General features: G+C 45.7%; 2 protein-coding genes across 3 annotated transcripts; both read right to left on the reverse strand.

Moving 5' to 3' along the window:
- Positions 1-2,922: 2,922 nt before the first annotated feature.
- On the reverse strand, positions 2,923-17,627 carry LOC138796632 (probable N-acetyltransferase camello). 2 transcript variants are annotated; one of them, XM_069976249.1, is made up of 2 exons: positions 17,577-17,627; positions 2,923-3,717 (listed from the first exon to the last, which is right to left on the reverse strand). In XM_069976249.1, the coding sequence occupies exon 2, from the start codon at positions 3,709-3,711 to the stop codon at positions 3,022-3,024; it is 690 nt and encodes a 229-aa protein (XP_069832350.1). In that variant the 5' UTR covers positions 3,712-3,717; positions 17,577-17,627; the 3' UTR covers positions 2,923-3,021. The 2 variants fall into 2 exon arrangements, with proteins under 2 accessions (XP_069832350.1, XP_069832349.1); XM_069976248.1 differs by lacking the exon at positions 17,577-17,627 and adding an exon at positions 17,273-17,348.
- Positions 17,628-18,274: 647 nt separating this feature from the next.
- LOC138796633 (probable N-acetyltransferase camello) lies at positions 18,275-22,713 on the reverse strand. Its single transcript, XM_069976250.1, has 2 exons — positions 22,644-22,713; positions 18,275-19,274 (listed from the first exon to the last, which is right to left on the reverse strand). Exon 2 carries the CDS (start codon positions 19,252-19,254, stop codon positions 18,601-18,603), a length of 654 nt encoding a protein of 217 aa, XP_069832351.1. The 5' UTR covers positions 19,255-19,274; positions 22,644-22,713; the 3' UTR covers positions 18,275-18,600.
- Positions 22,714-26,246: the final 3,533 nt, after the last annotated feature.

The raw sequence follows: 26,246 nt of genomic DNA on the forward strand, positions 1-26,246 counted from the left end.
TCGCTGCATAATCCTCATTATATTTTTTTCTATATTATAATCCTCATTATATAATGTTCTGGATCTTATAATCACCTGATTTATACTATATTGTGCAGTAACACAATAAAGGTCATCTCATGCTGTATATACATGTATCTCATGTAATTAAAATTTTCTATGATCTCCGTATTGTAAACGCACTGTGGATTTAAGCCCTGGTCACACGGGGCAGTTATGCTTCTGGATGGGATTTGCTTTGGTTTTCCTAAATTGTGTTATTTCACAAACTGTTTTAAAAAATGGTAAATGACAGCAACACAACCATAATGTGTGAACGCAGCCTCTCGTGCTCCTTCTATGGGAGGGTCTCCCGCTTGTGTAGGATAATGAAACCTCAGTCAATATTTAGAAAGATAGACTCCAAGAAGAAACACAGAAAGTAATTTTGGGGCTATGATCTCAGACTCATTGCAGGAAGTGGGGACAGGGCTAAAAACACAGACTCACTACACAGAGAGCTGCCCCTTCTACCAGCCATATAATTGCTGCTCTCCTGCCTCTGCTATCGGCCATAGGATTGGGATTGTCCTGCCTCGGCTACCAGCCATATGAGTGATGCTCTCCTGTCTCTGCTATTAACCATACTATTGTTGCTCTCCTTGAAACCTTTAAGTATGTTAAGGGACTAAATAAGGTTCAAGAGGGGAGTGTTTTTAGTAAAAAAAACTGAGCTCAAGAACAAGAGGACACAGTGAGAGGTTAGTTGGGGGAAAGATCAGAAGCAATGTAAGAAAATATTATTTTACTGAAAGAGTAGTAGATACCTGGAACAAACTTCCAGCAGAGGTGGTTGGTAAATCTACAATAACAGAATTTAAACAGGCCTGGGATAGACATATATCTATCCTAAGATAATAAGGAAGAAAATACTAAAAGGGCGGAATAGATGGACCCAGTGGTCTTTTTCTGCCGACAATCTTCTATGTTTCTTCTATGTTTCTATGTTTCTCCTGCCTCGGCTACTAGCCATATAATTGCTGCTCTCCTGCCTCTGCTATCGACCATAGGATTGGGATTGTCCTGCCTCGGCTACCAGCCATATGATTGATGCTCTCCTGCCTCTGCTATTAGCCATTAAAATCTTGTTCTCCTATCTCTGCTACCAGCCATATGATTGCTGCTCTCCTGCCTCTGCTTCCAGCCATAGGATTGCTGTTATTCTACCTCTGCTACCAGCCACAGGATTGATGCTCTCCTGCCTCTGCTTCCAGCCACAGGATTGATGCTCTCCTGCCTCTGCTACCAGCCACAGGATTGATGCTCTCCTGCCTCTGCTTCCAGCCACAGGATTGATGCTCTCCTGCCTCTGCTTCCAGCCACAGGATTGATGCTCTCCTGCCTCTGCTATTAGCCATAAAATTGCTGTTCTTCTACCTCTGCTACCAGCCATAGGATTGCTGTTATTCTACCTCTGCTACCAGCCATAGGATTGCTGCTCTCCTGCCTCTGCTATTAGCCTTAAAATTGCTGTTCTTCTACCTCTGCTACCAGCCATACGATTGCCGTTCTTCTACCTCTGCTACCACCCATAGGATTGCTGCTCTCCTGCCTCTGCTACCAGCCATACGATTGCCGTTCTTCTACCTCTGCTACCAGCCATAGGATTGCTGCTCTCCTGCCTCTGCTATTAGCCTTAAAATTGCTGTTCTTCTACCTCTGCTACCAGCCATACGATTGCCGTTCTTCTACTTCTGCTACCAGCCATAGGATTGCTGCTCTCCTGTCTCTGCTATCAGCCATAGGATTGCTGCTCTCCTGCCTCTGCTTCCAGCCATATGATTTCTGCTCTCCTGTCTCTGCTTCCAGCCATAGGATTGCTGCTCTCCTGCCTCTGCTATCAGCCATAGGATTGCTGCTCTCCTGTCTCTGCTATCAGCCATAGGATTGCTGCTCTCAGGTCTCTGCTACCAGCCATAGGATTGCTGCTCTCCTGTCTCTGCTACCAGCCATAGGATTGCTGCTCTCCTGCCTCTGCTATCAGCCATAGGATTGCTGCTCACCTGCCTCTGCTATCAGCCATAGGATTGCTGCTCACCTGCCTCTGCTATCAGCCATAGGATTGCTGCTCTCCTGTCTCTGCTATCAGCCATAGGATTGCTGCTCTCAGGTCTCTGCTACCAGCCATAGGATTGCTGCTCTCCTGTCTCTGCTACCAGCCATAGGATTGCTGCTCTCCTGCCTCTGCTATCAGCCATAGGATTGCTGCTCACCTGCCTTTGTTACCAGCCATAGGATTGCTGCTCTCCTGTCTCTGCTACCAGCCATAGGATTGCTGCTCTCCTGCCTCTGCTACCAGTCATAGGATTGCTGCTCTCCTGCCTCTGCTATCAGCCATAGGATTGCTGCTCACTTGCCTCTGCTACCAGCCATATGACTGGGACTCTCCTGCCTCTGCTATCAGCCATAGGATTGCTGCTCTCCTGCCTCTGCTACCAGTCATAGGATTGCTGCTCTCCTGTCTCTGCTACCAGCCATAGGATTGCTGCTCTCCTGTCTCTGCTACCAGCCATAAGATTGCTGCTCTCCTGTCTCTGCTACCACCCATAGGATTGCTGCTCTCCTGCCTCTGCTATCAGCCATAGGATTGCTGCTCACTTGCCTCTGCTACCAGCCATATGACTGGGACTCTCCTGCCTCTGCTATTAGCCATAAAATTACTGTTATCCTACCTGGGCTACTAGCCATAGGATTGCTGCTCTGCTGTCATCATTATGCCAGGAAGCCTGTACACATAAAGGTGCAGGCATTCACATCATGGCCTGTTGCTCTATAGTACTGTTAGTACAGGCGTTCTAGCAAATAAGGGACATAAAAACTCAATTACCCTTTGAGGTTTAATCCCTGGTTACAGAAGAGTCCGGGTCCAGTACAAGTTTGCATTAACATTTAATGAGAATGTACAGAATCCTGAGGATCTATAGTACAAGGCAGGAGGTACTGTGTATCATGCTCTGGATGGATCAATGATGACGAATATTTCTAGAACTTTCCAGATACAGGTGGTTCTGACTTTATATCGTATGTGTAGTAGGTGACAGAAACATTTGCTTGTCTTCCGAATGGATTTGAGACCAGCTTGGACTTTATTATTCTAAATCCCATGTTCATGTAGAGTTTTTGAGCCGCTTGTTGTAAGGTTGTTGTATTTAAATTCACTTGTTTGTATCCACGTTCACCGGCAAAGTCGATGACGCGTCTGCAGAGACTTCTGGCAATCCCCTTGTGCCGATGATCCTTAGTCACACACAAACGTCTTAGCTCTATGTCATGGTGGGAACCTTGGGCAGCTTGGACACCAACCATGCCGACAACCCTACCTTTGGATTCTGCCACCCAAAAACAGGAGTTTGGGCTCAACATGTAGGACTCTTCTATGTTCCGTAAGTCCGCCTTATAAGCTTTGTCTATAATCTGCCGAAAGATAAATAGGATGACCAGGGGAACCAAGGCCAAGAGAGACACCACTCCCAACAAGGAGGCGAGGTAGGATCTGAAGACCAGGTGCAAAGTGATGGACAACACAAGAACTGTGATGTGAGTGTGAGGGAGCCTTAATATGTATATGAAGGTGCTGGGGCGACAAAGGTAGTCCATGACTCCTTCAGCAAATAACACACGGACATCATCATAGTCTCTGCTCTCGTAAGTTCTTATAAGGACGTCCGCCATTGTGTGCTGAACAAGACAGAACAATCAATGTAATCAGCACAGAAATTCAACAATTACCATTGAATCAAGCAAAAAGGGTTAACTTCTAAAGAGGGAAAGTGCTTATTGACTATGGTCATTCTTGGTGGGGATACAGGCAATGTGTCCGTAGCTTAGGTGCCTAGATCACTGAGGACGTATACAGTACATCTCCATTTCACACTGCATTAGTGAGTGTTTAGACCAGGGGTGTCAAACTCAAATACACAGTGGACCAAAATAAAAAAAAATTGGACAAAGTCACGGGCCAACCTTGATATTTAATAAAAAGTGCATGTTGCGTTCCTGGCACTGCCTATCCGACAGTATTTGTCCTCAAATGGTAGTTACCCATTATATCCCATAAGCAGTAGGTAATGACATAATTGTGCACCATGTAGTAGCCCCCCTCCCAATAGTGCCCCACATACTAGCCAGGCCTACTATTAGAGCCCCACATAGTAGCCAGGCCTACTATTAGAGCCCCACATACTAGCCAGGCCTACTATAAGAGCCCCACATAGCAGCCAGGCCTACTATTAGAGCCCCACATAGCAGCCAGGCCTACTATTAGAGCCCCACATAGCAGCCAGGCCTACTATTAGAGCCCCACATAGTAGCCAGCCCTCCCAATAGTGACCCATATAGTAGCCAGCACACCTAATAGTGCCCAATATAGTAGCCAGCAATCCCAATAGTGACCCATATAGTAGCCCCCTCCCAATAGTCTTATATAGTAGCCAGCCCTCCCAGTAGTCTCTTATGTAGAAGCCAGTCTCTGAAATAGTCTCTTATATAGTAGCCAGCCCTCCCAATAGTGACCCATATAGTAGCCAGCACACCTAATAGTGCCCAATATAGTAACCAGCCCTCCCGATAGTGACCCATATAGTAGCCAGCACACCTAAAAGTGCCCAATATAGTAGCCAGCCCTCCCGATAGTGTCTTATATAGTAGCCCCCCTCCCAATAGTCTTATATAGTATCCAGCCCTCTCAGTAGTCTCTTATATAGTAGCCAGCCCTCCTCAATAGTTTTATATAGTAGCCAGCCCTCCCCACATTCTCTTATATAGAAGCCAATCTCTATAGTCTCTTATATAGTAGCGTGCGGCCTACGGGATTATAATATGGGCAGTCTGAGTAGCCATCTGGACCACCCATATTATAATCTGCTGTTACATCAGGAGGGCCAGATTTAATACAGCGTTAGAAAAGCGTGGCGGGACAAAAATAATGGCACCACGGGACAGAGTTTGACATGACTGGTTTAGACGGACTTTAACTTCTGCCCTCGGATAAGGAAAGTAAGGATGAGCGTGGAGATGGCAGTCACTATAGGTGAGAGTTCACATTGTAACACTGCCCACACACAATGAGTAGAATCAAAAATTGTAGAAAAACAGTACATAGAGAGTGTATATAACATTAAAATCCAACACCACCAGGACATCTCTATGGGAAGATCACAGCTCCTCTTCACTAGTCTTACTGTATAACAACTCAGTATGACTCCAGGTTGTTTTTACTACTTTTTATTATTTCCTATTATATTACGATCCGCAACTCCAAAACTGCAATACCGAGAAGGAAAAGTGGTAAAATTATGTAAATGAAGGGATGGACAGATATGTGGATTGTTAGGAATGTGACTTTGCGCTCCTCAGTCCATGTCGGGCGGCCAAGGAAGCGCTGAGTTTATGTCTGCTGTTGCACTGGTTTTGTGTCTGAATTGTGTTTCACTTCTCAACCACACCTGCCTGGCCTGTCAGACTTCTGGCAGTGCAGGGGTTACTGCACTGCTAGATCTGTTCAGCTGAGCTTGATGCTGGGATCTGGGCTGCTCCAATCAGCTGCTGGACCTGGTCTTTTTTCCTGGATAAAAAGCAGTCAGATCCTCTGTTCCCCGCTGGCTATTAGTTGTCACTAGTCCCAGCTCCCCTACTCCTTTCCCAGCGTTCCCTGTCCTAATCCCCTTGCTATTGCTCTGCCCGTGTTCTGACCTCTTGCTTGACATTTGACTATCCGCTCTCCTTCTGATTTTGTACTGCGTTGTCTGTTTGGTTTTGACCCTGCTAGTTGACTATCCTCCATTGTGTTTTGTTTGTTTGTAGGGACCAACTCCGTGGTTGTCTGCGACCGTTTAGGGTCGACTGAGGCAAGTAGGCAGGTGACAGTGGGTGGGTTCAGATCTAGGGCCCACTGTCTTTTGTCTTGTCTACGCCTGCCAGTCCTGACAGAATAACCAGCCTACCATTTGGGATTTTTTTTTTTTCCCCATGGATCCAATGAAAGCGCTGATGGAACAGATGCAAAACCTGAACACTTTGGTTCAGGGACTTGCTGAGCGGGTCCAAGAACAAGAGGCTACACCCCGTCAGGTGACCATGACAACCCCCACACCTCCAGAACCACCTGTTCAGCTCCCTGAAAAATTCAAAGGAGATAGGAAGGATTTCCGATCCTTCAGAGAGGGGTGTAGACTATTTTTTCGGCTCCGTCCTCGCTCTTCTGGGGATGAGAGCCAAAAAGTGGGAATTATCATGTCCCTTCTGCAAGGCCCACCGCAGGAATGGGCATTCTCCTTACCTCCCAATGCAATTGAGTTGACTTCAGTTGATTATTTTTTTTCAGCCCTAGGGCTGTTGTATGATGACCCTGACCGGACTGCGGTGGCCGAACGCCAACTGACCTCCTTACGTCAGGGTAAGAGACCAGTAGAAGACTACAGCGCAGAGTTCCGGCAGTGGTGTATCCCGTCCACCTGGAATGATTCTGCCTTGCGGTATCAGTTTCGGCTGGGTCCAGTTGAAGGATTTGCTAGTGGCCTACCCCCCTCCAGAGACCTTGGAGGAAACCATGACCTTAGCTATAAGGGTTGATAGACGTATGCGGGACAGACGCAGGGAAAAGGGAACCTCTGACTCGTTCAAAGCCACATCATCTGTTGCTTCCTTCTCTAAGTCTTCTTCTCCCCTGTCACTATCTCAAGAAGAACCTATGCAAATTGGAGCGACAGATGCTAAGACCCGACGGGCCTATCGACTACAGCACAATCTGTGCCTATACTGTGGCAAGGCCGGACATCGTGTACAGGAATGTACATCCAGACCTGGATCACCGCCGGAAAACTCCAGCCTACCATTTGGGATTTTTTTTTTTTCCCCATGGATCCAATGAAAGCGCTGATGGAACAGATGCAAAACCTGAACACTTTGGTTCAGGGACTTGCTGAGCGGGTCCAAGAACAAGAGGCTACACCCCGTCAGGTGACCATGACAACCCCCACACCTCCAGAACCACCTGTTCAGCTCCCTGAAAAATTCAAAGGAGATAGGAAGGATTTCCGATCCTTCAGAGAGGGGTGTAGACTATTTTTTCGGCTCCGTCCTCGCTCTTCTGGGGATGAGAGCCAAAAAGTGGGAATTATCATGTCCCTTCTGCAAGGCCCACCGCAGGAATGGGCATTCTCCTTACCTCCCAATGCAATTGAGTTGACTTCAGTTGATTATTTTTTTTCAGCCCTAGGGCTGTTGTATGATGACCCTGACCGGACTGCGGTGGCCGAACGCCAACTGACCTCCTTACGTCAGGGTAAGAGACCAGTAGAAGACTACTGCGCAGAGTTCCGGCAGTGGTGTATCCCGTCCACCTGGAATGATTCTGCCTTGCGGTATCAGTTTCGGCTGGGTCCAGTTGAAGGATTTGCTAGTGGCCTACCCCCCTCCAGAGACCTTGGAGGAAACCATGACCTTAGCTATAAGGGTTGATAGACGTATGCGGGACAGACGCAGGGAAAAGGGAACCTCTGACTCGTTCAAAGCCACATCATCTGTTGCTTCCTTCTCTAAGTCTTCTTCTCCCCTGTCACTATCTCAAGAAGAACCTATGCAAATTGGAGCGACAGATGCTAAGACCCGACGGGCCTATCGACTACAGCACAATCTGTGCCTATACTGTGGCAAGGCCGGACATCGTGTACAGGAATGTACATCCAGACCTGGATCACCGCCGGAAAACTCCAGCGCCTGAATGATTGTCGAGGGGGTCATTCAGGCGCACAGGTACCGCTCGATATGAAAAATAAATTAATGGTGCCCATTTCACTATTTTTAGGTGAAAAATGTATTTCTGGGTTTGCCCATGTGGATTCTGGGGCATCTGCTAATTTTATTAATTCTGGGTTCTGGTCCTCTCTGGGGGTATGTCCGCTTCAGCTTAAGTGCCCGCTGAGTATTACTGGAGCGGATTTTACCCCATTGGCTCAGGGTAAGGTGAAATATATAACTCCCTCACTTGATGTAAGGGTGGGTTCTATTCACTTCGAGTTAGGGCTGGGCGATATGGCCAAAAAATAAAATCTCGATTTTTTTTTTTTTTTTTTTTTTTTTTTTTTTTTTTTTTTTTTTTAAATTTTGGACGATTCTCGATTTAAATCTCGATTTTTTTTCTCTTTTTGCTAAACAAACAGGACATTTTTCTCCCTGCAGCATCAGAAACTATTTTATAGACGTTTGAGACAACAACCATATTGCTTTCCAGTGTAACAGTGCTCCTCCCGTGCCCCTATGTAGTAGACAAGCCCATTGTGTGCCCCATATAAGTAGTTTACCCAAATATGTGCCCTATGTACTAGTGTATTAGTAGTAGTACAGATGAGGGGATTAGCAGTACAGGTAAAGATGAGGGGTGTAGTAGTGGTACAGATGAGGGGTGTAGTAGTAGTACAGGTATAGATGAGGGGTGTAGTAGTAGTACAGGTAAAGATGAGGGGTGTAGTAGTAGTACAGGTAAAGATGAGGGGTGTAGTAGTAGTACAGGTAAAGATGAGGGGTGTAGTAGTAGTACAGGTAAAGATGAGGGGTGTAGTAGTAGTACAGGTAAAGATGAGGGGTGTAGTAGTAGTACAGGTAAAGATGAGGGGTGTAGTAGTAGTACAGGTAAAGATGAGGGGTGTAGTAGTAGTACAGGTAAAGATGAGGGTCAGGGACATAGCTAAGAGCATGGGGCAGACTGGGGGGGAAGGGCATGGGGTACACTGGGCTGGAGAGCATGGGGTACACTGGGGGGGCAAGTATGGGGCACACTGGGGGGAGCAAGGGGCAGACTAGGGGGGAAAGGCATGGGGTACGCTGGGGGACATGCATGGGGCAGACTAGGGGGGAAAGGCATGGGGTACACTGGGGGACATGCATGGGGCACACTGGGGGGAGCATGGGGCAGATCGGGGGGAGAATAGGGCAGATCGGCAGGGGCATGGAGCAGACCGGGGCAGGAGGGAACATACCTGGTGTACCCGCTCTGCGCGGGCGCACACCACCGGCACTTGCGCTCTCCTCCCGCCCGCACTACTCCCCGCAGCTGACCCGCCCCCATAGCCAGACATATACGCGCGCTTCCTCCCGGCCGCACATGGAGGTCCCCGGAGGAGGCTGCAGATACTGAAGCATCGGGTGATAGTGTCGCTGCTGTACAGCTCCATCACCCGCAGCGATCACCCGATGCTTCAGTATCTGCAGCCTCCTCCGGGGACCTCCATGTGCGGCCGGGAGGAAGCGCGCGTACACGTCCGGCTATGGGGGAGGGTCAGAGGCGGGGACATAGGACGCTGCTGGGCGCTCGCGCTCCTCACGCTGTTTCAGTAGCTGGGGGATGCGAGCAGCCAGCCCGCGCGCCCAAATCCAATGATTTTTTTGGAAAATCGATTTTCGATTTTCCAAAAAAGTCAAATCGATTCTCAAATTCTGGGCGAATTAATCGAATTAATTCGATTAATCGCCCAGCCTTACTTCGAGTCATTGGAATTTTTAGTTATGGATAATTTGTCTTCAGACATTATTCTGGGGTTACCTTGGTTGGCACAACACAACCCAACATTTGATTGGTCCACCAGGGAATTGGTCAAATGGGGATCTAACTGTGCTTCGCATTGTGTTGCGCTGAATGTTGCAGATTGTTCTCCGGTTGAAGGAGAGATCCCTGAGTTTTTGTCAGATTTTGCAGATGTGTTTGATGAAAAAGCAGTAGATGTCTTACCGCCACATCGCCCATATGATTGTGCTGTTGATTTGGTTCCAGGGTCCAGGTATCCGAGGGGAAGAATTTTTAATTTGTCTAGGCCTGAGAGAGAGGCAATGCGTGAATACATCAAAGATAGTTTACGTAAAGGCCACATTCGCCCTTCTTCTTTGTGGGGAAAAAAGATGGGGGCCTGCGCCCCTGTATTGACTATCGTGAGCTAAATAAAATTACAGTGAAAAACCAGCACCCTCTTCCTCTTATTCCTGATTTGTTTAATCAGATTGTTGGGGCTAAGTGGTTCTCCAAAATTGACCTGCGAGGGGCCTACAATCTGATCAGGATAAGAGAGGGTGATGAGTGGAAGACCGCTTTTAATACTCCCGAGGGGCACTTCGAGTACCTTGTTATGCCCTTCGGATTATGCAATGCGCCCGCGGTCTTTCAACACCTGGTAAATGATGTATTTCGTGAATACCTAGGACGATTTGTAGTGGTGTATTTGGATGACATATTGATTTTCTCTCCTGACTGGTCCTCACACATTTGTCATGTCTGTAAGGTTATGGAACTTTTAAGACAAAATCATTTATTTGCAAAATTGTCAAAGTGCCTGTTCGGCGTTCAGGAGGTTTCATTTTTGGGGTACAGAATCACACCCAATTCTTTTTGTATGGACCCTCTAAAAGTGTCAGCTATTGAAAAATAGGAGCGCCCTAATTGTCTTAAAGCATTACAGAGATTCTTGGGGTTCGCTAACTATTATAGAAAATTTATCAAGGGTTTTTCTGTAATTGCTAAACCCCTAACTGATCTAACTAGGAAAGGGGCTGATTTGGTACACTGGACTCCTGAAGCCGTTCAGGCATTTGACAAGCTTAAAAGATGTTTTTCGGTGGCTCCGGTCTTGACTCAACCTGACTTCGAAAAACCATTTGTGATTGAAGTGGATGCCTCGGAGGTGGGGGTGGGAGCGGTTCTTTCACAGGGTCCAGAGACACTCACCAAGCTCAGACCTATTGCTTACTTCTCTAGGAAATTCTCCAAAACTGAATGCAACTACGACATAGGCAACCGGGAGCTCCTTGCCATAAAATGGGCATTTGATGAATGGAGACATTTTCTAGACGGGGCTAAGCACAACATCAAGGTCCTAACTGATCACAAAAATCTGGTGTATCTAAACAAGGCTAAGCGTCTTACTCCTCGCCAGGCTAGATGGGCTCTTTTCTTCACACGTTTTGATTTTGAAATAACTTTCAGACCTGGTTCCAAAAACGTAAGAGCTGACGCCTTGTCCCGTAGCTTTGAGACCAGCAATGTCCCTAGTGGGGAATCAGACTATTTTAGCTCCCGGGGTTGTGGTAGCCATTCTACAGCCCGATCTTGCTGCCCAAGTGGTAGAGTCTCAGTCCCTGGCCCCTAAGAACACCCCTGAGAATAAGCTCTTTGTTCCTCCTAACCTTCGTTTAAGAGTACTGGAGGAGACACATTGCTCAGTGTTCGCAGGTCATCCGGGCATAGCTGGCACTCAGTATCTGTTATCACGACATTATTGGTGGCCCTCGTGGGCTCGGGATACTAAGTTTTTTGTAGAAGCCTGTGAGACCTGTGCCAGGTCCAAGGTACCTCGCAGACTCCCCGAGGGTCTGCTTCAACCCTTACCACTGCCTGCGAGACCTTGGACTCATGTCTCTATGGATTTCATCACCGATTTGCCCCCTTCCAGGGGGAAAACGGTGATTTGGGTCGTCATTGACAGATTTTCCAAGATGTGTCACCTCATTCCTCTTAGTAAACTCCCTAACGCTCGTACCCTAGCTTCCCTGTTTATTAACCATATCTTGCGTCTGCATGGGGTCCCTGAAAATATTGGATCCGATAGGGGCGTACAATTCGTATCGAAATTCTGGAAAGAATTCTGTGGTCGCTTAGGTATAACTTTGTCTTTTTCCTCCGCCTTTCATCCGCAATCCAATGGTCAAACCGAGAGGGTCAACCAATCACTGGAACAATTTTCAAGATGTTTTGTTGCAGGGTCACAAGACAAGTGGAAAGAGTACTTGCCTCTAGCTGAGTTTGCACTTAATAACCGAGAAAGTCAATCCCTCAAGATGTCGCCACTCTTTTGTAATTTTGGGTTTAATCCTAGATGTTCTTCAGTACATGCTGCCGAATCTGTTAACCCTTCTGCTGAAAAAATCTACAATAAACTGTGCACAGTTTGGGCCCAGGCTCTTCAGAACCTGGTTAAAGCCCAGGAAAGTTTTAAAAAACAATCTGATAAAAAACGTATATCTGGCCCAGAATATATGGTGGGGGATAAGGTATGGCTCTCTACTAGAAACTTAAGGTTAAAAGCCCCGTCTGGTAAACTTTCTCCAAAATACATTGGTCCTTATGTAATTATGAAAATCATTAACCCTGTGTCTTATCAGTTACAATTACCTAAGAGTTGGAAAATACATGATGTCTTTCATAAATCGCTGTTAAAGAAATACGTTAACCCTGTGTTGCCGTCTACTTCCCCTGCTCCCTTGGTCGTCCAAGGTGAACTGGAATACGAGGTGGAGAGAATTCTGGATTATCGTTGGGTCCAGAGTTTTCTACAATATCTTGTACACTGGAAGGGATTTGGTCCGGAAGAACGGACTTGGGTGGCGAGCAGAGACATGCATGCACCTCGTCTGGTTAGACAATACCACATGCGTAACCCTTCCAGGCCGGGTCCTTTGGGTGAGGGTCCTGAGGCCCCTCATAAGAGGGGGGGTACTGTTAGGAATGTGACTTTGCGCTCCTCAGTCCATGTCGGGCGGCCAAGGAAGCGCTGAGTTTATGTCTGCTGTTGCACTGGTTTTGTGTCTGAATTGTGTTTCACTTCTCAGCCACACCTGCCTGGCCTGTCAGACTTCTGGCAGTGCAGGGGTTACTGCACTGCTAGGTCTGTTCAGCTGAGCTTGATGCTGGGATCTGGGCTGCTCCAATCAGCTGCTGGACCTGGTCTTTTTTCCTGGATAAAAAGCAGTCAGATCCTCAGTTCCCCGCTGGCTATTAGTTGTCACTAGTCCCAGCTCCCCTGCTCCTTTCCCAGCGTTCCCTGTCCTAATCCCCTTGCTATTGCTCTGCCCGTGTTCTGACCTCTTGCTTGACATTTGACTATCCGCTCTCCTTCTGATTTTGTACTGCGTTGTCTGTTTGGTTTTGACCCTGCTAGTTGACTATCCTCCATTGTGTTTTGTTTGTCTGTCTACGTTTTGTGTATTCACCTACGCAGTGTAGGGACCGACTCCGTGGTTGTCCGCGACCGCTTAGGGTCGACTGAGGCAAGTAGGCAGGTGACAGTGGGTGGGTTCAGTTCTAGGGCCCACTGTCTCTTGTCTTGTCTACGCCTGCCAGTCCTGACATGGATGATATAGAAATGATAAAACGTGGAAACAAAGGGGGAGATTCATCAAACATGGTGTAAAGTGAAACTGGCTTAGTTGACCCTAGCAACCAATCAGATTCCACCTTTCACTTTCCAATGAGTCTGTGAGGAATGAAAGGTGGAATCTGATTGGTTGCTAGGGGCAACTGAGCCAGTTTCACTTTACACCATGTTTGATAAATCTTCCGCAAAATGTTTAATTAAAAAACACAATAATTCATCTCGATTTAGTCAGTATCGGGTGTGAGCGGCGCACAGTCCTACACCACCTCTCTCTTTGTGATTACCGACCAATGACCTTACAGACGTGCTGGATGGGAAACAACAATGGAGACGCTGCAGGCCCTGGTAGCACCGAGGCCACACTGACTGGTGGTGGTGTAAAATGGGTGTACCACTGATGTACCACTGATTCCACGACTAAACGAACATAACACTGAGCTATGCACCTGGAGTGTCCGGCTATCACACATTATGTTGTATCACACCATAATCAATAGAGTTGGACCAGTGTGATGTTCCCTCGTGAAGGCCTTTTTATGGCGTCACCCAGGGGAATGTCCCTGGGCAAGTTTATTTCTATCCATCTCATCAGAACATTGCACAGGTGCCTTAACCATCCAGCCCATGTGCAGTGCTCACACAGGTGATGAATAGGAGAATTCCGGCCAGGGGCATTCCTAATGGTGAAGAGGACGGGGAGGAGGGACGGAAGGACTGTGCAAGTCTAGTGCACAGACACTCTAGGCCAGGGTTTATCAACCTGGGGTACGTGTAGGGGGTTGAGGTTGAGGGGAGAAATAACCCCTTTTTTGGTGCCGGGACACTGCTTTCACTCAGCAATGTCCCCGCACCAGTCCCCACTGTTCTCACCCTCCTACCTCTAGCAGCGGCGTGCCACTAGTGTAAGGAAGGAGTCAGGGCCATTTCCCCCAAACCCGTGCCAACAGGGGGCGCCATCAGCTACAGGCACCTTGGTCTTCCCCCCAGCCCCGGACCCAGTGGACCCCCACCTCCCCCCTGAACCTGCGCCGACCCCAGCTGCTCACCAGTGCCGGCCTTCTCCTCTGAGCTCAATGGAGTGCCAACTCCTCGACTCAGAAGCTGGAGAGCACAGGGACCGATCCCCAGATTAGGAGAGTATGGAGGGAACAGCAGGGGACATTATTACTATATGGAGGGGGCAGCGGCGGCATTATTACTATATGGAAGGGACAGCAGGAGACTTTACTATATGGAAGTACAGCAGGGGACATTATTACTATATGAGGGGACAGCAGGGGGCATTATTACTATATGGAAGTACAGCAGGGGACATTATTACTATATGGAAGTACAGCAGGAGGCATTATTACTGTATGGAGGGGACAGCAGGGGACATTATTACTATATGGAGGGGGCAGCGGCGGCATTATTACTATATGGAAGGGACAGCAGGAGACATTACTATATGGAAGTACAGCAGGGGACATTATTACTATATGAGGGGACAGCAGGGGGCATTATTACTATATGAAGGGGACAGCAGGGGGCATTATTACTATATGGAAGTACAGCAGGAGGCATTATTACTATGTGGAGGGGACAGCAGGGGGGCATTATTACTATATGGAGGGGACAGCAGGAGATATTACTATATGGGGGTACAGCAGGAGGCATTATTACTGTATGGAGGGGACAGCAGGGGGCATTATTACTATATGGAGGGGACAGCAGGAGACATTATTACTATATGGAGGGGACAGCAGGGGGCATTATTACTATATGGAGGGGACAGCAGGAGACATTATTACTATATAGAAGTACAGCAGGAGACATTATTACTATATGGAAGTACAGCAGGAGGCATTATTACTATATGAAGGGGACCCCCGCAGTCACACTGCAGGGGTCCCGATCGGTCAGTGACCCCCTGTCACTTACACTTAAACGCCGCGGTCGCGCCGCGTTTAAGGGGTTAATGGCACGCGGCAGCACGATCGCTGCAGCGTGTCATTACTGGTGAGGTCCCGGCTGCTCGCTGCAGCCGGCCCCCACCTCCTATGAAGCGCGCTCCGTTCCGGAGCGAGCTTCATAGCAGGAGAACCACCCAGGACGTACAGTTACGTCCAGGGTCGTCTGGTGACAGAATTCCATGACGTAACCCTACGTCCTGGGTCGTCTAGGGGTTAAAGCAGCTATCCGAAGGTACAAGTGGTTTGGGGGGGGGGGGGGTTGTGGGTACAGAGTCGCTTTAAATACTTGAGTCTCCCGTTACTGGAATGGAGCATTTGAGTGTTATGGAGCTCGCTCATCTCTAGTCATCATGTCATGTGTGTTTACGCTGCAGCGAGTGACAAGGAGCCAGCGCTTTCAGTTTTCAGATGTCCTATTGCTGTTTGCACTTGTTATATACAGATTAGTATTGAAGAGACTGGCGGATTCCCACCTTAATCACCAGGTGACCTTCAGTTCAGTGATGTCTGGGGCCCCCATGGTTGGAGGAGATGTAGTGTGAGGGACATTAGGTGGAGGGTCTTACCATTTCCCAACATCCCTGTTCCTTCTGGAATATGGGAAAGCTGGGTGACAACCTCTACAGAGAGGAGCTGTCACTGTGTCTGTGCACACATCAGAGGGGGCACAGTCCTGTATCATGTAGAGTGGTGGGGGGACCAGACACATCAGAGGGGGCACAGTCCTGTATCATGTAGAGGGGTGGGGGGGATCAGACACATCAGTGGGGGCACAGTCCTGTATCATGTAGAGTGGTGGGGGGATCAGACACATCAGAGGGGGCACAGTCCTGTATCATGTAGAGGGGTGGGGGGACCAGACACATCAGTGGGGGCACAGTCCTGTATCATGTAGAGTGGTAGTGGGGGGCACAGTCCTTTATCATGTAGAGGGGTGGGGGGATCAGACACATCAGAGGGGGCACAGTCCTGTATCATGTAGAGTGGTGGGGGGATCAGACACATCAGAGGGGGCACAGTCCTCTATCATGTAGAGGGGTGGGGGGACCAGACACATCAGTGGGGACACAGTCCTGTATCATGTAGAGTGGTAGTGGCGGAGATCAGACACATCAGAGGGGGCACAGTCCTGTATCATGTAGAGGGGTGGGGGATCAGACACATCAGAGGGGGCACAGTCCTGTATCATGTAGAGGGGTGAGGGGGATCAGACACATCAGTGGGGGCACAGTCCTGTATCATGTAGAGTGGTGGGGGGATCAGACACATCAGAGGGGGTACAGTCCTGTATCATGTAGAGGGGTGGGGGGCCCAGACACATCAGAGGGGGCACAGTCCTGTATCATGTAGAGGGGTGGGGGGCCCAGACACATCAGAGGGGGCACAGTCCTGTATCATGTAGAGGGGGGGGGGGGGTGAAATCAGAAACATCAGAGGGGGCACAGTCCTGCATCATGTAGAGGCGTAGTGGGGGGAGGGATAAGACACATCAGAGGGGGCACAGCCCTGTATCATGTGGAGGGGGAGGGGGGGTAAATCAGACAGATCAGAGGGGGCACAACCCTGTATCATGTAGAGGCGGGAGGGGGGATATGACAGATCAGAGGGGGCACAGTCCTGTATCATGTGAAGGGGGGGGATCAGACACACCAGAGGGGGCAAAGCCCTGTATCATGTAAAAGGGTAAAGGGGGGAGGGAATCAGACACATCAGAGGGGGCACAGTCCTGTATCATGTAGAAGGGTAGTGGGGGGGGGATCAGACACACCAGAGGGGGCACAGCCCTGTATCATGTAGAAGGGTAGTGGGGGGGGGGGATCAGACACACCAGAGGGGGCACAGCCCTGTATCATGAAGAAGGGTAAAGGAGGGGGGGGGAATCAGACACATCAGAGGGGGCACAGTCCTGTACCATGTGAAGGGGGGGGGGAATCAGCCCTGTATCACGTAGAAGGGTAGTGGGGGGGGGGTCAGACACATCAGAGGGGGCACAGTCCTGTATCATGTAGAGGGGTAGTGTGTGTGTGTGTGTGTGGGAGGATCAGACACATAAGAGGGGGCACAGTCCTGTATCAAGTAGAGGGGGCAGAGTCCCGAGGGGGCAGAGTCCTGTGTCATGTACCGGGGTAGTAGGATCAGACTGACCTGGTTGCTGTCCTCTCCTGACTTGTCCTGCAGACAATGAGTGTGAGGAGGTGTAATCCTTCTCATAGTCACCTCCAGCACCTGCACAGCTGTCCTGACTCCACCTCCACATTTATTGATGTGAAAGGTAAGAGATGAGCTGGGCTGGTGTTAACCCTTGGACTGCCATACCTCCAGTAGCTGGGACACCTCTGACATTACAACCTACTATCATCGAGCTGGTTAGGCGAGAATAGACCAGACGATTCAGGAGTTTAGAGACAAAAGGAAGATTAAAGGGAATCTGTCAGCTCCGGGGCCCTACCTGAGGTGCTGACAGTGTGCTGTAGCTGTCCTCTAGTGAGCATGGTGCCTCTTGGTAATTTTCCATGCAGTGGATTGTGCACAATCTCAGGTCTCCTACTGTACTGAAGACGCAAAGAGGAGTTGTTTGTGCCGCACTCTGTCCGCCTCTCCACTCCCTCCTCCTCATGAATAATCAATGCTGCCCGGCCTCCTGCTCACTCAGCTGTCAGCCAGTGTCTCTAATTGCAGATCAGTTCTCTGTAGGCAGGTTATGTCTGTACATTATGTTGGAGCTGTGGGCTAGAGGTAACTCACCTGTCTAGTGACCTGCCAGCAGTGACAGAACCTCCTGTATGATGAAGCTGCATGGACTGATCTACACGCAATCTCCACATGGGGGGGACAGAAACTGCCATTGGAGTTACTGGTGCTGACGGTACAGATGTAGTGGACAGTTCAGCCTCCCTGACTGTATACTTATAGGCTCTTAACTCATTTAGATGTGAGTCTAGAGATGAGGATTGTTACACCGTCCTCCCGGCAGGCTGCATACAGGGATGGTTCGTGCCACCCACACACTTGATTTGACGTCCCCATAAAGGCACTGCAAATGAGTGCTGATCTCACTGATTGGTGCTCATACCCGTCCTTGCACGACCCCACGTCGGGCCATGTAAATGGACCCTATAACAGAAAGACTCTCCTCCCCAGACTATATATAGTTATTTTAGGTCTTTTATTAAGATAATTACATTCTCTGTGAAAAATAAAATATTTTTGGCGTGAGAAGGGCCGTACACCCCCCATCTAACCACACGGAGATCCAACTCTTATTCAAGATGGTGTCTGGGTTTTCCCACAGGGTTTATCTTCCTACTGGACTCAGGTAAAGATACAATAAAAACAAAGGAGAAGATGAACTACATCGCCCGCCATATTTCCTGCTGGACAAACCTTCCCTCATGTACAGATTTTCTTTGCTGTTATCTTAACGTGATTGTCCCGTGTCCAGTCCATAAGATGGTGGTGGTTTCTCCATCCCACTAATGTCTGAGCTTGTATTCATAGGTCAGGACAGAAAAGTTGGCAAATCTTCCAAAAAGAGATGGAAAGACCCTGACATCTGTTTTCTGGAAACCCAACTTTTCGTACAATTTATGAGAAGCGACTTGTACCATCGACGTCTCCAGAGTCAGCGCCTTGAAGCTCCGTTGACGTGCAAAATCTATGACCTTATGGCAGAGGGCGTTGGCAATTCCTTGGTGTCTCTTGTCCTTAGCCACCGAGAGCCGTCTCAACAGCATGACTTCACTAGAGCGGGGGACTACGCCCACCATGCCTACGACCCTGCCATTAGACTCTGCCACCCAGAAACAAGAGTTGTTACTTGCCATGTAGGACTCCTCAATGTCAAGAAGGTCATCCCTCTGACAGCTCTCCACATACTGGTGGAACTCAGAGGTCAGTAGGCGACGGCCTAGAGTGAACACAATGGCCAGACTTACTAGAGAGAGTAAGTAGGACCTGGATATTAACAGCAGGGTGATGAATGATATGAAGAGGACAAACTGGGCCCGGGGAAGCTTCAGCACATGGGCGCAGGTAGCGGGGATGTGCTCCAGCATGCCTTCTGCAAACAGCATACGGACCGCATTGTAGTCCCTGTTCTTGTACACCCGTATGGTGTAGTCAGCCATGGTCCCTCAGAAAGAAGAGCCTGAAGAGAGAGGAGACAGGGATAGCAAACCTCAACTGGATGAGAAAGGAGAAGAAGAGGAGGAGAAAGGAGAAGAAGAGGAGGAGAAGAGGAAGAGAAAGGAGAAGAAGAGGAGGAGAAAGGAGAAGAAGAGGAAAAAGGGGAAAGAAGGAGAAAGAAGAAGAGGAGGGAAATGGAGGAAAAAGAAGAGGAGGAGAAAGGAGAAAGAGGAGGAAAGAGAAGGAGAAAGGAGAAGAAGAGGAGGAAAAAGAAGAGGATCAGAAAGGAGAAGAAGAGGAGGAAAGAGAAGGAGAAAGGAGGAAAAAGAAGAGGAGGACAAAGGAGAAGAGGAGGAAAAAGAAGAGGAGGAGAAATGAGAGGAAGAGGATGAGAAATAAGAAGAAGAGGAGGAAGGAGAAGAAAAGGAGAAAGAAAGAAGAGGAGGAGAAAGGAGAAGAGGAGGAAAAAGAAGAGGAGGAGAAATGAGAGGAAGAGGATGAGAAATAAGAAGAAGAGGAGGAAGGAGAAGAGAAGGAGAAAGGAGAAGAAGAGGAGGAAAAAGAAGAGGATGAGAAAGGAGAAGAAGAGGAGGAAAGAGAAGGAGAAAGGAGAAGAAGAGGAGGAGAAAGGAGAAGAGGAGGAAAAAGAAGAGGAGGACAAAGGAGAAGAAGAGGAGGAAAAAGAAGAGGAGGAGAAATGAGAGGAAGAGGATGAGAAATAAGAAGAAGAGGAGGAAGGAGAAGAAAAGGAGGAAAAGGAGAAAGAAAGAATAGGAGAAAGGAGAAGAAGAGGAGGAAAAAGAAGAAAAAGGGGGGAAAGTAGAGAAAGGAGCAGAAACATTGGAAATAGGAGAATATCAAAAACAAGAGGAGAAAGGTGAAGAGGAAGATGAGAAATTATAAGAAATGAAATGAGGAGAAGAGATGAAGATATGAAAAAAGCAGGATGAGAAAGAAGAAGAATTGGAAAAATTAGAAGAAAATAAAGGGGAAGAAGAATCGAAAAAGGTGAAAAAGAAGAAGAGACAGGAAAAGAAAGTAAAAGAGGAGAAAATAAGAAAGCAGATAAAAAGAGAAAACTGAGAAAAATCAGAAAGAAAAGAAAAAAGACAAAAAAGGAAGCTGCAGGCAAAGAGCAAAATATAAAAGGAAACCGAAAAAGACACAGAGGAGGAGGAGGAGATCACCCCCCACCACTGATTGTACTTTATAACTTCCAACATCGGATGTGTACATAGCGACAGCACCGGCGGCATCTACAGGAGGGAGATCACAACCCCCATCATCCTCCAGACAGGACGATAATCTGCAGCCACACGCCTGTGCTTCACCAGCTGCAGGATTGTGCTTCATAGATTACACAGGTATCACCAGCCAATAATCTGCACACAACGTCCCCGACATACAACTACCACATAGTCTTATCCTAAGGCGAGATCATCTGCAGGGGATGGGTCCTGTATACAGGAGTATATACTGATGATTATATTATGTATATACATATCAGGTGAGATCATCTGCAGGGGATAGGTCCTGTATACAGGAGTATATACTGATATTATTCTGTACATACATCTCAGGTGAGATCATCTGCAGGGGATAGGTCCTGTATACAGGAGTATATACTGATATTATATTATGTATATACATCTCAGGTGAGATCATCTGCAGGGGATAGGTCCTGTATACAGGAGTATATACTGATATTATTCTATACATACATCTCAGGTGAGATCATCTGCAGGGGATAGGTCCTGTATACAGGAGTATATACTGATATTATATTATGTATATACATCTCAGGTGAGATCATCTGCAGGGGATGGGGTCCTGTATACAGGAGTATATACTGATATTATTCTGTACATACATCTCAGGTGAGATCATCTGCAGGGGATAGGTCCTGTATACAGGAGTATATACTGATATTATATTATGTATATACATCTCAGATGAGATCATCTGCAGATGATGGGTCCTGTATACAGGGAGTATATACTGATATTATATTATGTATATACATCTCAGGTGAGATCATCTGCAGGGGATAGGTCCTGTATACAGGAGTATATACTGATGATTATATTATGTATATACATATCAGGTGAGATCATCTGCAGGGGATGGGGTCCTGTATACAGGAGTATATACTGATGATTATATTATGTATATACATATCAGGTGAGATCATCTGCAGGGGATAGGTCCTGTATACAGGAGTATATACTGATGATTATATTATGTATATACATATCAGGTGAGATCATCTGCAGGGGATGGGGTCCTGTATACAGGAGTATATACTGATGATTATATTATGTATATACATATCAGGTGAGATCATCTGCAGGGGATGGGGTCCTGTATACAGGAGTATATACTGATATTATTCTGTACATACATCTCAGGTGAGATCATCTGCAGGGGATGGGGTCCTGTATACAGTAGTATATACTGATGATTATATTATGTATATACATATCAGGTGAGATCATCTGCAGGGGATGGGTCCTGTATACAGGAGTATATACTGATGATTATATTCTGTATATACATCTCAGGTGAGATCATCTGCAGGGGATAGGTCCTGTATACAGGGAGTATATACTGATATTATATTATGTATATACATATCAGGTGAGATCATCTTCAGGGGATAGGTCCTGTATACAGGAGTATATACTGATATTATTCTGTACATACATATCAGGTGAGATCATCTGCAGGGGATGGGGTCCTGTATACAGGAGTATATACTGATGATTATATTATGTATATACATATCAGGTGAGATCATCTGCAGGGGATAGGTCCTGTATACAGGAGTATATACTGATATTATTCTGTACATACATCTCAGGTGAGATCATCTGCAGGGGATAGGTCCTGTATACAGGAGTATATACTGATATTATATTATGTATAAACATATCAGGTGAGATCATCTGCAGGGGATGGGGTCCTGTATACAGGAGTATATACTGATGATTATATTATATATATATACATATCAGGTGAGATCATCTGCAGGGGATGGGGTCCTGTATACAGGAGTATATACTGATGATTATATTATGTATATACATCTCAGGTGAGATCATCTGCAGGGGATAGGTCCTGTATACAGGAGTATATACTGATGATTATATTATGTATATACATATAAGGTGAGATCATCTGCAGGGGATGGGGTCCTGTATACAGGAGTATATACTGATGATTATATTATGTATATACATCTCAGGTGAGATCATCTGCAGAGGATGGGTCCTGTATACATGAGTATATACTGATGATTATATTATGTATATACATCTCAGGTGAGATCATCTGCAGGCAGTATGATATTATACAATATATAATAATAATAATAACAATAATGTATCCAGACCTGCGAGGCTTCTAGACCATCTCCTCCTCCTCCTCCTCTTCTTCCCGGGATGCAGTGTGTCTGCTACCCACAATCCTCTGCTTCTCCAGCCCCGCCCCCTCCCCTCATGTTTCCAGCAGCTGCAGGGAGGGGAGTAGTGACAGGGGGAGACAGCTATATATACACTACACAGCTCTATATATATATACACTACACAGCTCTCTATATATACACTACACAGCTCTCTATAAATACACACTACACAGCTCTCTATATATACACTACACAGCTCTATATATACACACTACACAGCTCTCTCTATATATACACTACACAGCTCTATATATACACACTACACAGCTCTCTATATATACACACTACACAGCTCTCTATATATACACTACACAGCTCTATATATACACACTACACAGCTCTATATATACACACTACACAGCTCTCTATATATACACTACACAGCTCTCTATATATACACTACACAGCTCTCTATATACACACTACACAGCTCTATATATACACACTACACAGCTCTCTATATATACACACTACACAGCTCTCTATATATACACTACACAGCTCTATATATACACACTACACAGCTCTCTCTATATATACACTACACAGCTCTATATATACACACTACACAGCTCTATATATACACACTACACAGCTCTCTATATATACACACTACACAGCTCTCTATATATACACTACACAGCTCTCTATATATACACTACACAGCTCTCTATATATATATACACTACACAGCTCTCTATATATACACTACACAGCTCTATATATACACACTACACAGCTCTCTCTATATATACACTACACAGCTCTCTATATATACACACTACACAGCTCTCTATATATACACTACACAGCTCTCTATATATACACTACACAGCTCTCTATATATATATACACTACACAGCTCTCTATATATACACTACACAGCTCTCTATATATACACACTACACAGCTCTCTATATATACACTACACAGCTCTCTATATATACACACTACACAGCTCTCTATATATACACTCTACACAGCTCTCTATATACACTCTACACAGCTCTCTATATATACACTACACAGCTCTCTATATATACACTACACAGCTCTCTATATATATACACTACACAGCTCTCTATATATACACACTACACAGCTCTCTATATATATACACTACACAGCTCTATATATACACACTACACAGCTCTCTATATATACACACTACACAGCTCTCTATATATACACACTACACAGCTCTCTATATATACACTACACAGCTCTATATATACACACTACACAGCTCTATATATACACACTACACAGCTCTCTATATATACACTACACAGCTCTCTATATATACACTACACAGCTCTCTATATATATATACACTACACAGCTCTCTATATATATACACTACACAGCTCTATATATACACTACACAGCTCTCTATATATACACTACACAGCTCTCTATATATACACTACACAGCTCTCTATATATACACTACACAGCTCTCTATATATACACTACACAGCTCTCTATATATACACTACACAGCTCTCTATATATACACTACACAGCTCTATATATATACACTACACAGCTCTATATATACACACTACACAGCTCTATATATACACACTACACAGCTCTATATATATACACTACACAGCTCTATATATACACACTACACAGCTCTATATATACACACTACACAGCTCTCTATATATACACACTACACAGCTCTCTATATATACACACTACACAGCTCTCTATATATACACTACACAGCTCTATATATACACACTACACAGCTCTATATATACACACTACACAGCTCTATATATACACTACACAGCTCTCTATATATACACTACACAGCTCTCTATATATATACACTACACAGCTCTCTATATATATACACTACACAGCTCTATATATACACTACACAGCTCTCTATATATACACTACACAGCTCTCTATATACACACTACACAGCTCTCTATATATACACTACACAGCTCTCTCTATATATACACTACACAGCTCTCTATATATACACTACACAGCTCTCTCTATATATATACACTACACAGCTCTCTATATATACACTACACAGCTCTATATATACACACTACACAGCTCTCTATATATACACTACACAGCTCTCTATATACACACTACACAGCTCTATATATACACACTACACAGCTCTCTATATATACACACTACACAGCTCTCTATATATACACTACACAGCTCTATATATACACACTACACAGCTCTATATATACACACTACACAGCTCTCTATATATACACACTACACAGCTCTCTATATATACACACTACACAGCTCTCTATATATACACTACACAGCTCTATATATACACACTACACAGCTCTATATATACACACTACACAGCTCTCTATATATACACTACACAGCTCTCTATATATACACTACACAGCTCTCTATATATATACACTACACAGCTCTCTATATATATACACTACACAGCTCTATATATACACTACACAGCTCTCTATATATACACTACACAGCTCTCTATATATACACTACACAGCTCTCTATATACACACTACACAGCTCTCTATATATACACTACACAGCTCTCTATATATACACTACACAGCTCTCTATATATACACTACACAGCTCTCTATATATATATACACTACACAGCTCTCTATATATACACTACACAGCTCTCTATATATATATACACTACACAGCTCTCTATATGTACACACTACACAGCTCTCTCTCTCTCTATATATATATATATATATATATACACTACACAGCTCTCTATATATACAGACTACACAGCTCTCTATACACACTACACAGCTCTCTATATATACACTACACAGCTCTCTATATATACACACTACACAGCTCTCTATATATACACACTACACAGCTCTCTATATACACACTACACAGCTCTCTATATATACACTACACAGCTCTCTATATATACACACTACACAGCTCTCTATATACACACTACACAGCTTTTTATATATACACTACACAGCTCTCTATATATACACACTACACAGCTCTCTATATATACACTACACAGCTCTCTATATATACACACTACACAGCTCTCTATATATATATACACTACACAGCTCTCTATATACACACTACACAGATATATATACACACTACACAGCTCTCTCTATATACACACTACACAGCTCTCTCTATATATAAACTACACAGCTCTCTATATATACACACTACACAGCTCTCTCTATATATACACTACACAGCTCTCTATATATACACTACACAGCTCTCTCTATATATACACTACACAGCTCTCTATATACACACTACACAGCTCTCTATATATACACACTACACAGCTCTCTCTATATATACACTACACAGCTCTCTATATATACACACTACACAGCTCTCTATATATACACTACACAGCTCTCTATATATACACTACACAGCTCTCTATATATACACTACACAGCTCTCTGTATACACACTACACAGCTCTCTATATATACACTACACAGATATATATACACACTA

Source organism: Dendropsophus ebraccatus, chromosome 7 (assembly GCF_027789765.1).
Source record: "Dendropsophus ebraccatus isolate aDenEbr1 chromosome 7, aDenEbr1.pat, whole genome shotgun sequence".
Lineage (NCBI taxonomy): Eukaryota > Metazoa > Chordata > Amphibia > Anura > Hylidae > Dendropsophus > Dendropsophus ebraccatus.

What these genes read in the sequence shown, in the direction of transcription:
- LOC138796632 (XM_069976248.1), bottom strand. Translation starts at nt 17,338, where the DNA reads ATGAGAAGGATTACACCTCCTCACACTCATTGTCTGCAGGACAAGTCA. An exon ending in CAGGAGAGGACAGCAACCAG is followed by an intron (nt 3,718 to 17,272) that starts GTCAGTCTGATC and finishes TGTCTTGTTCAG; the next exon opens with CACACAATGGCGGACGTCCT.
- LOC138796633 (XM_069976250.1), bottom strand. Translation starts at nt 19,254, where the DNA reads ATGGCTGACTACACCATACGGGTGTACAAGAACAGGGACTACAATGCG.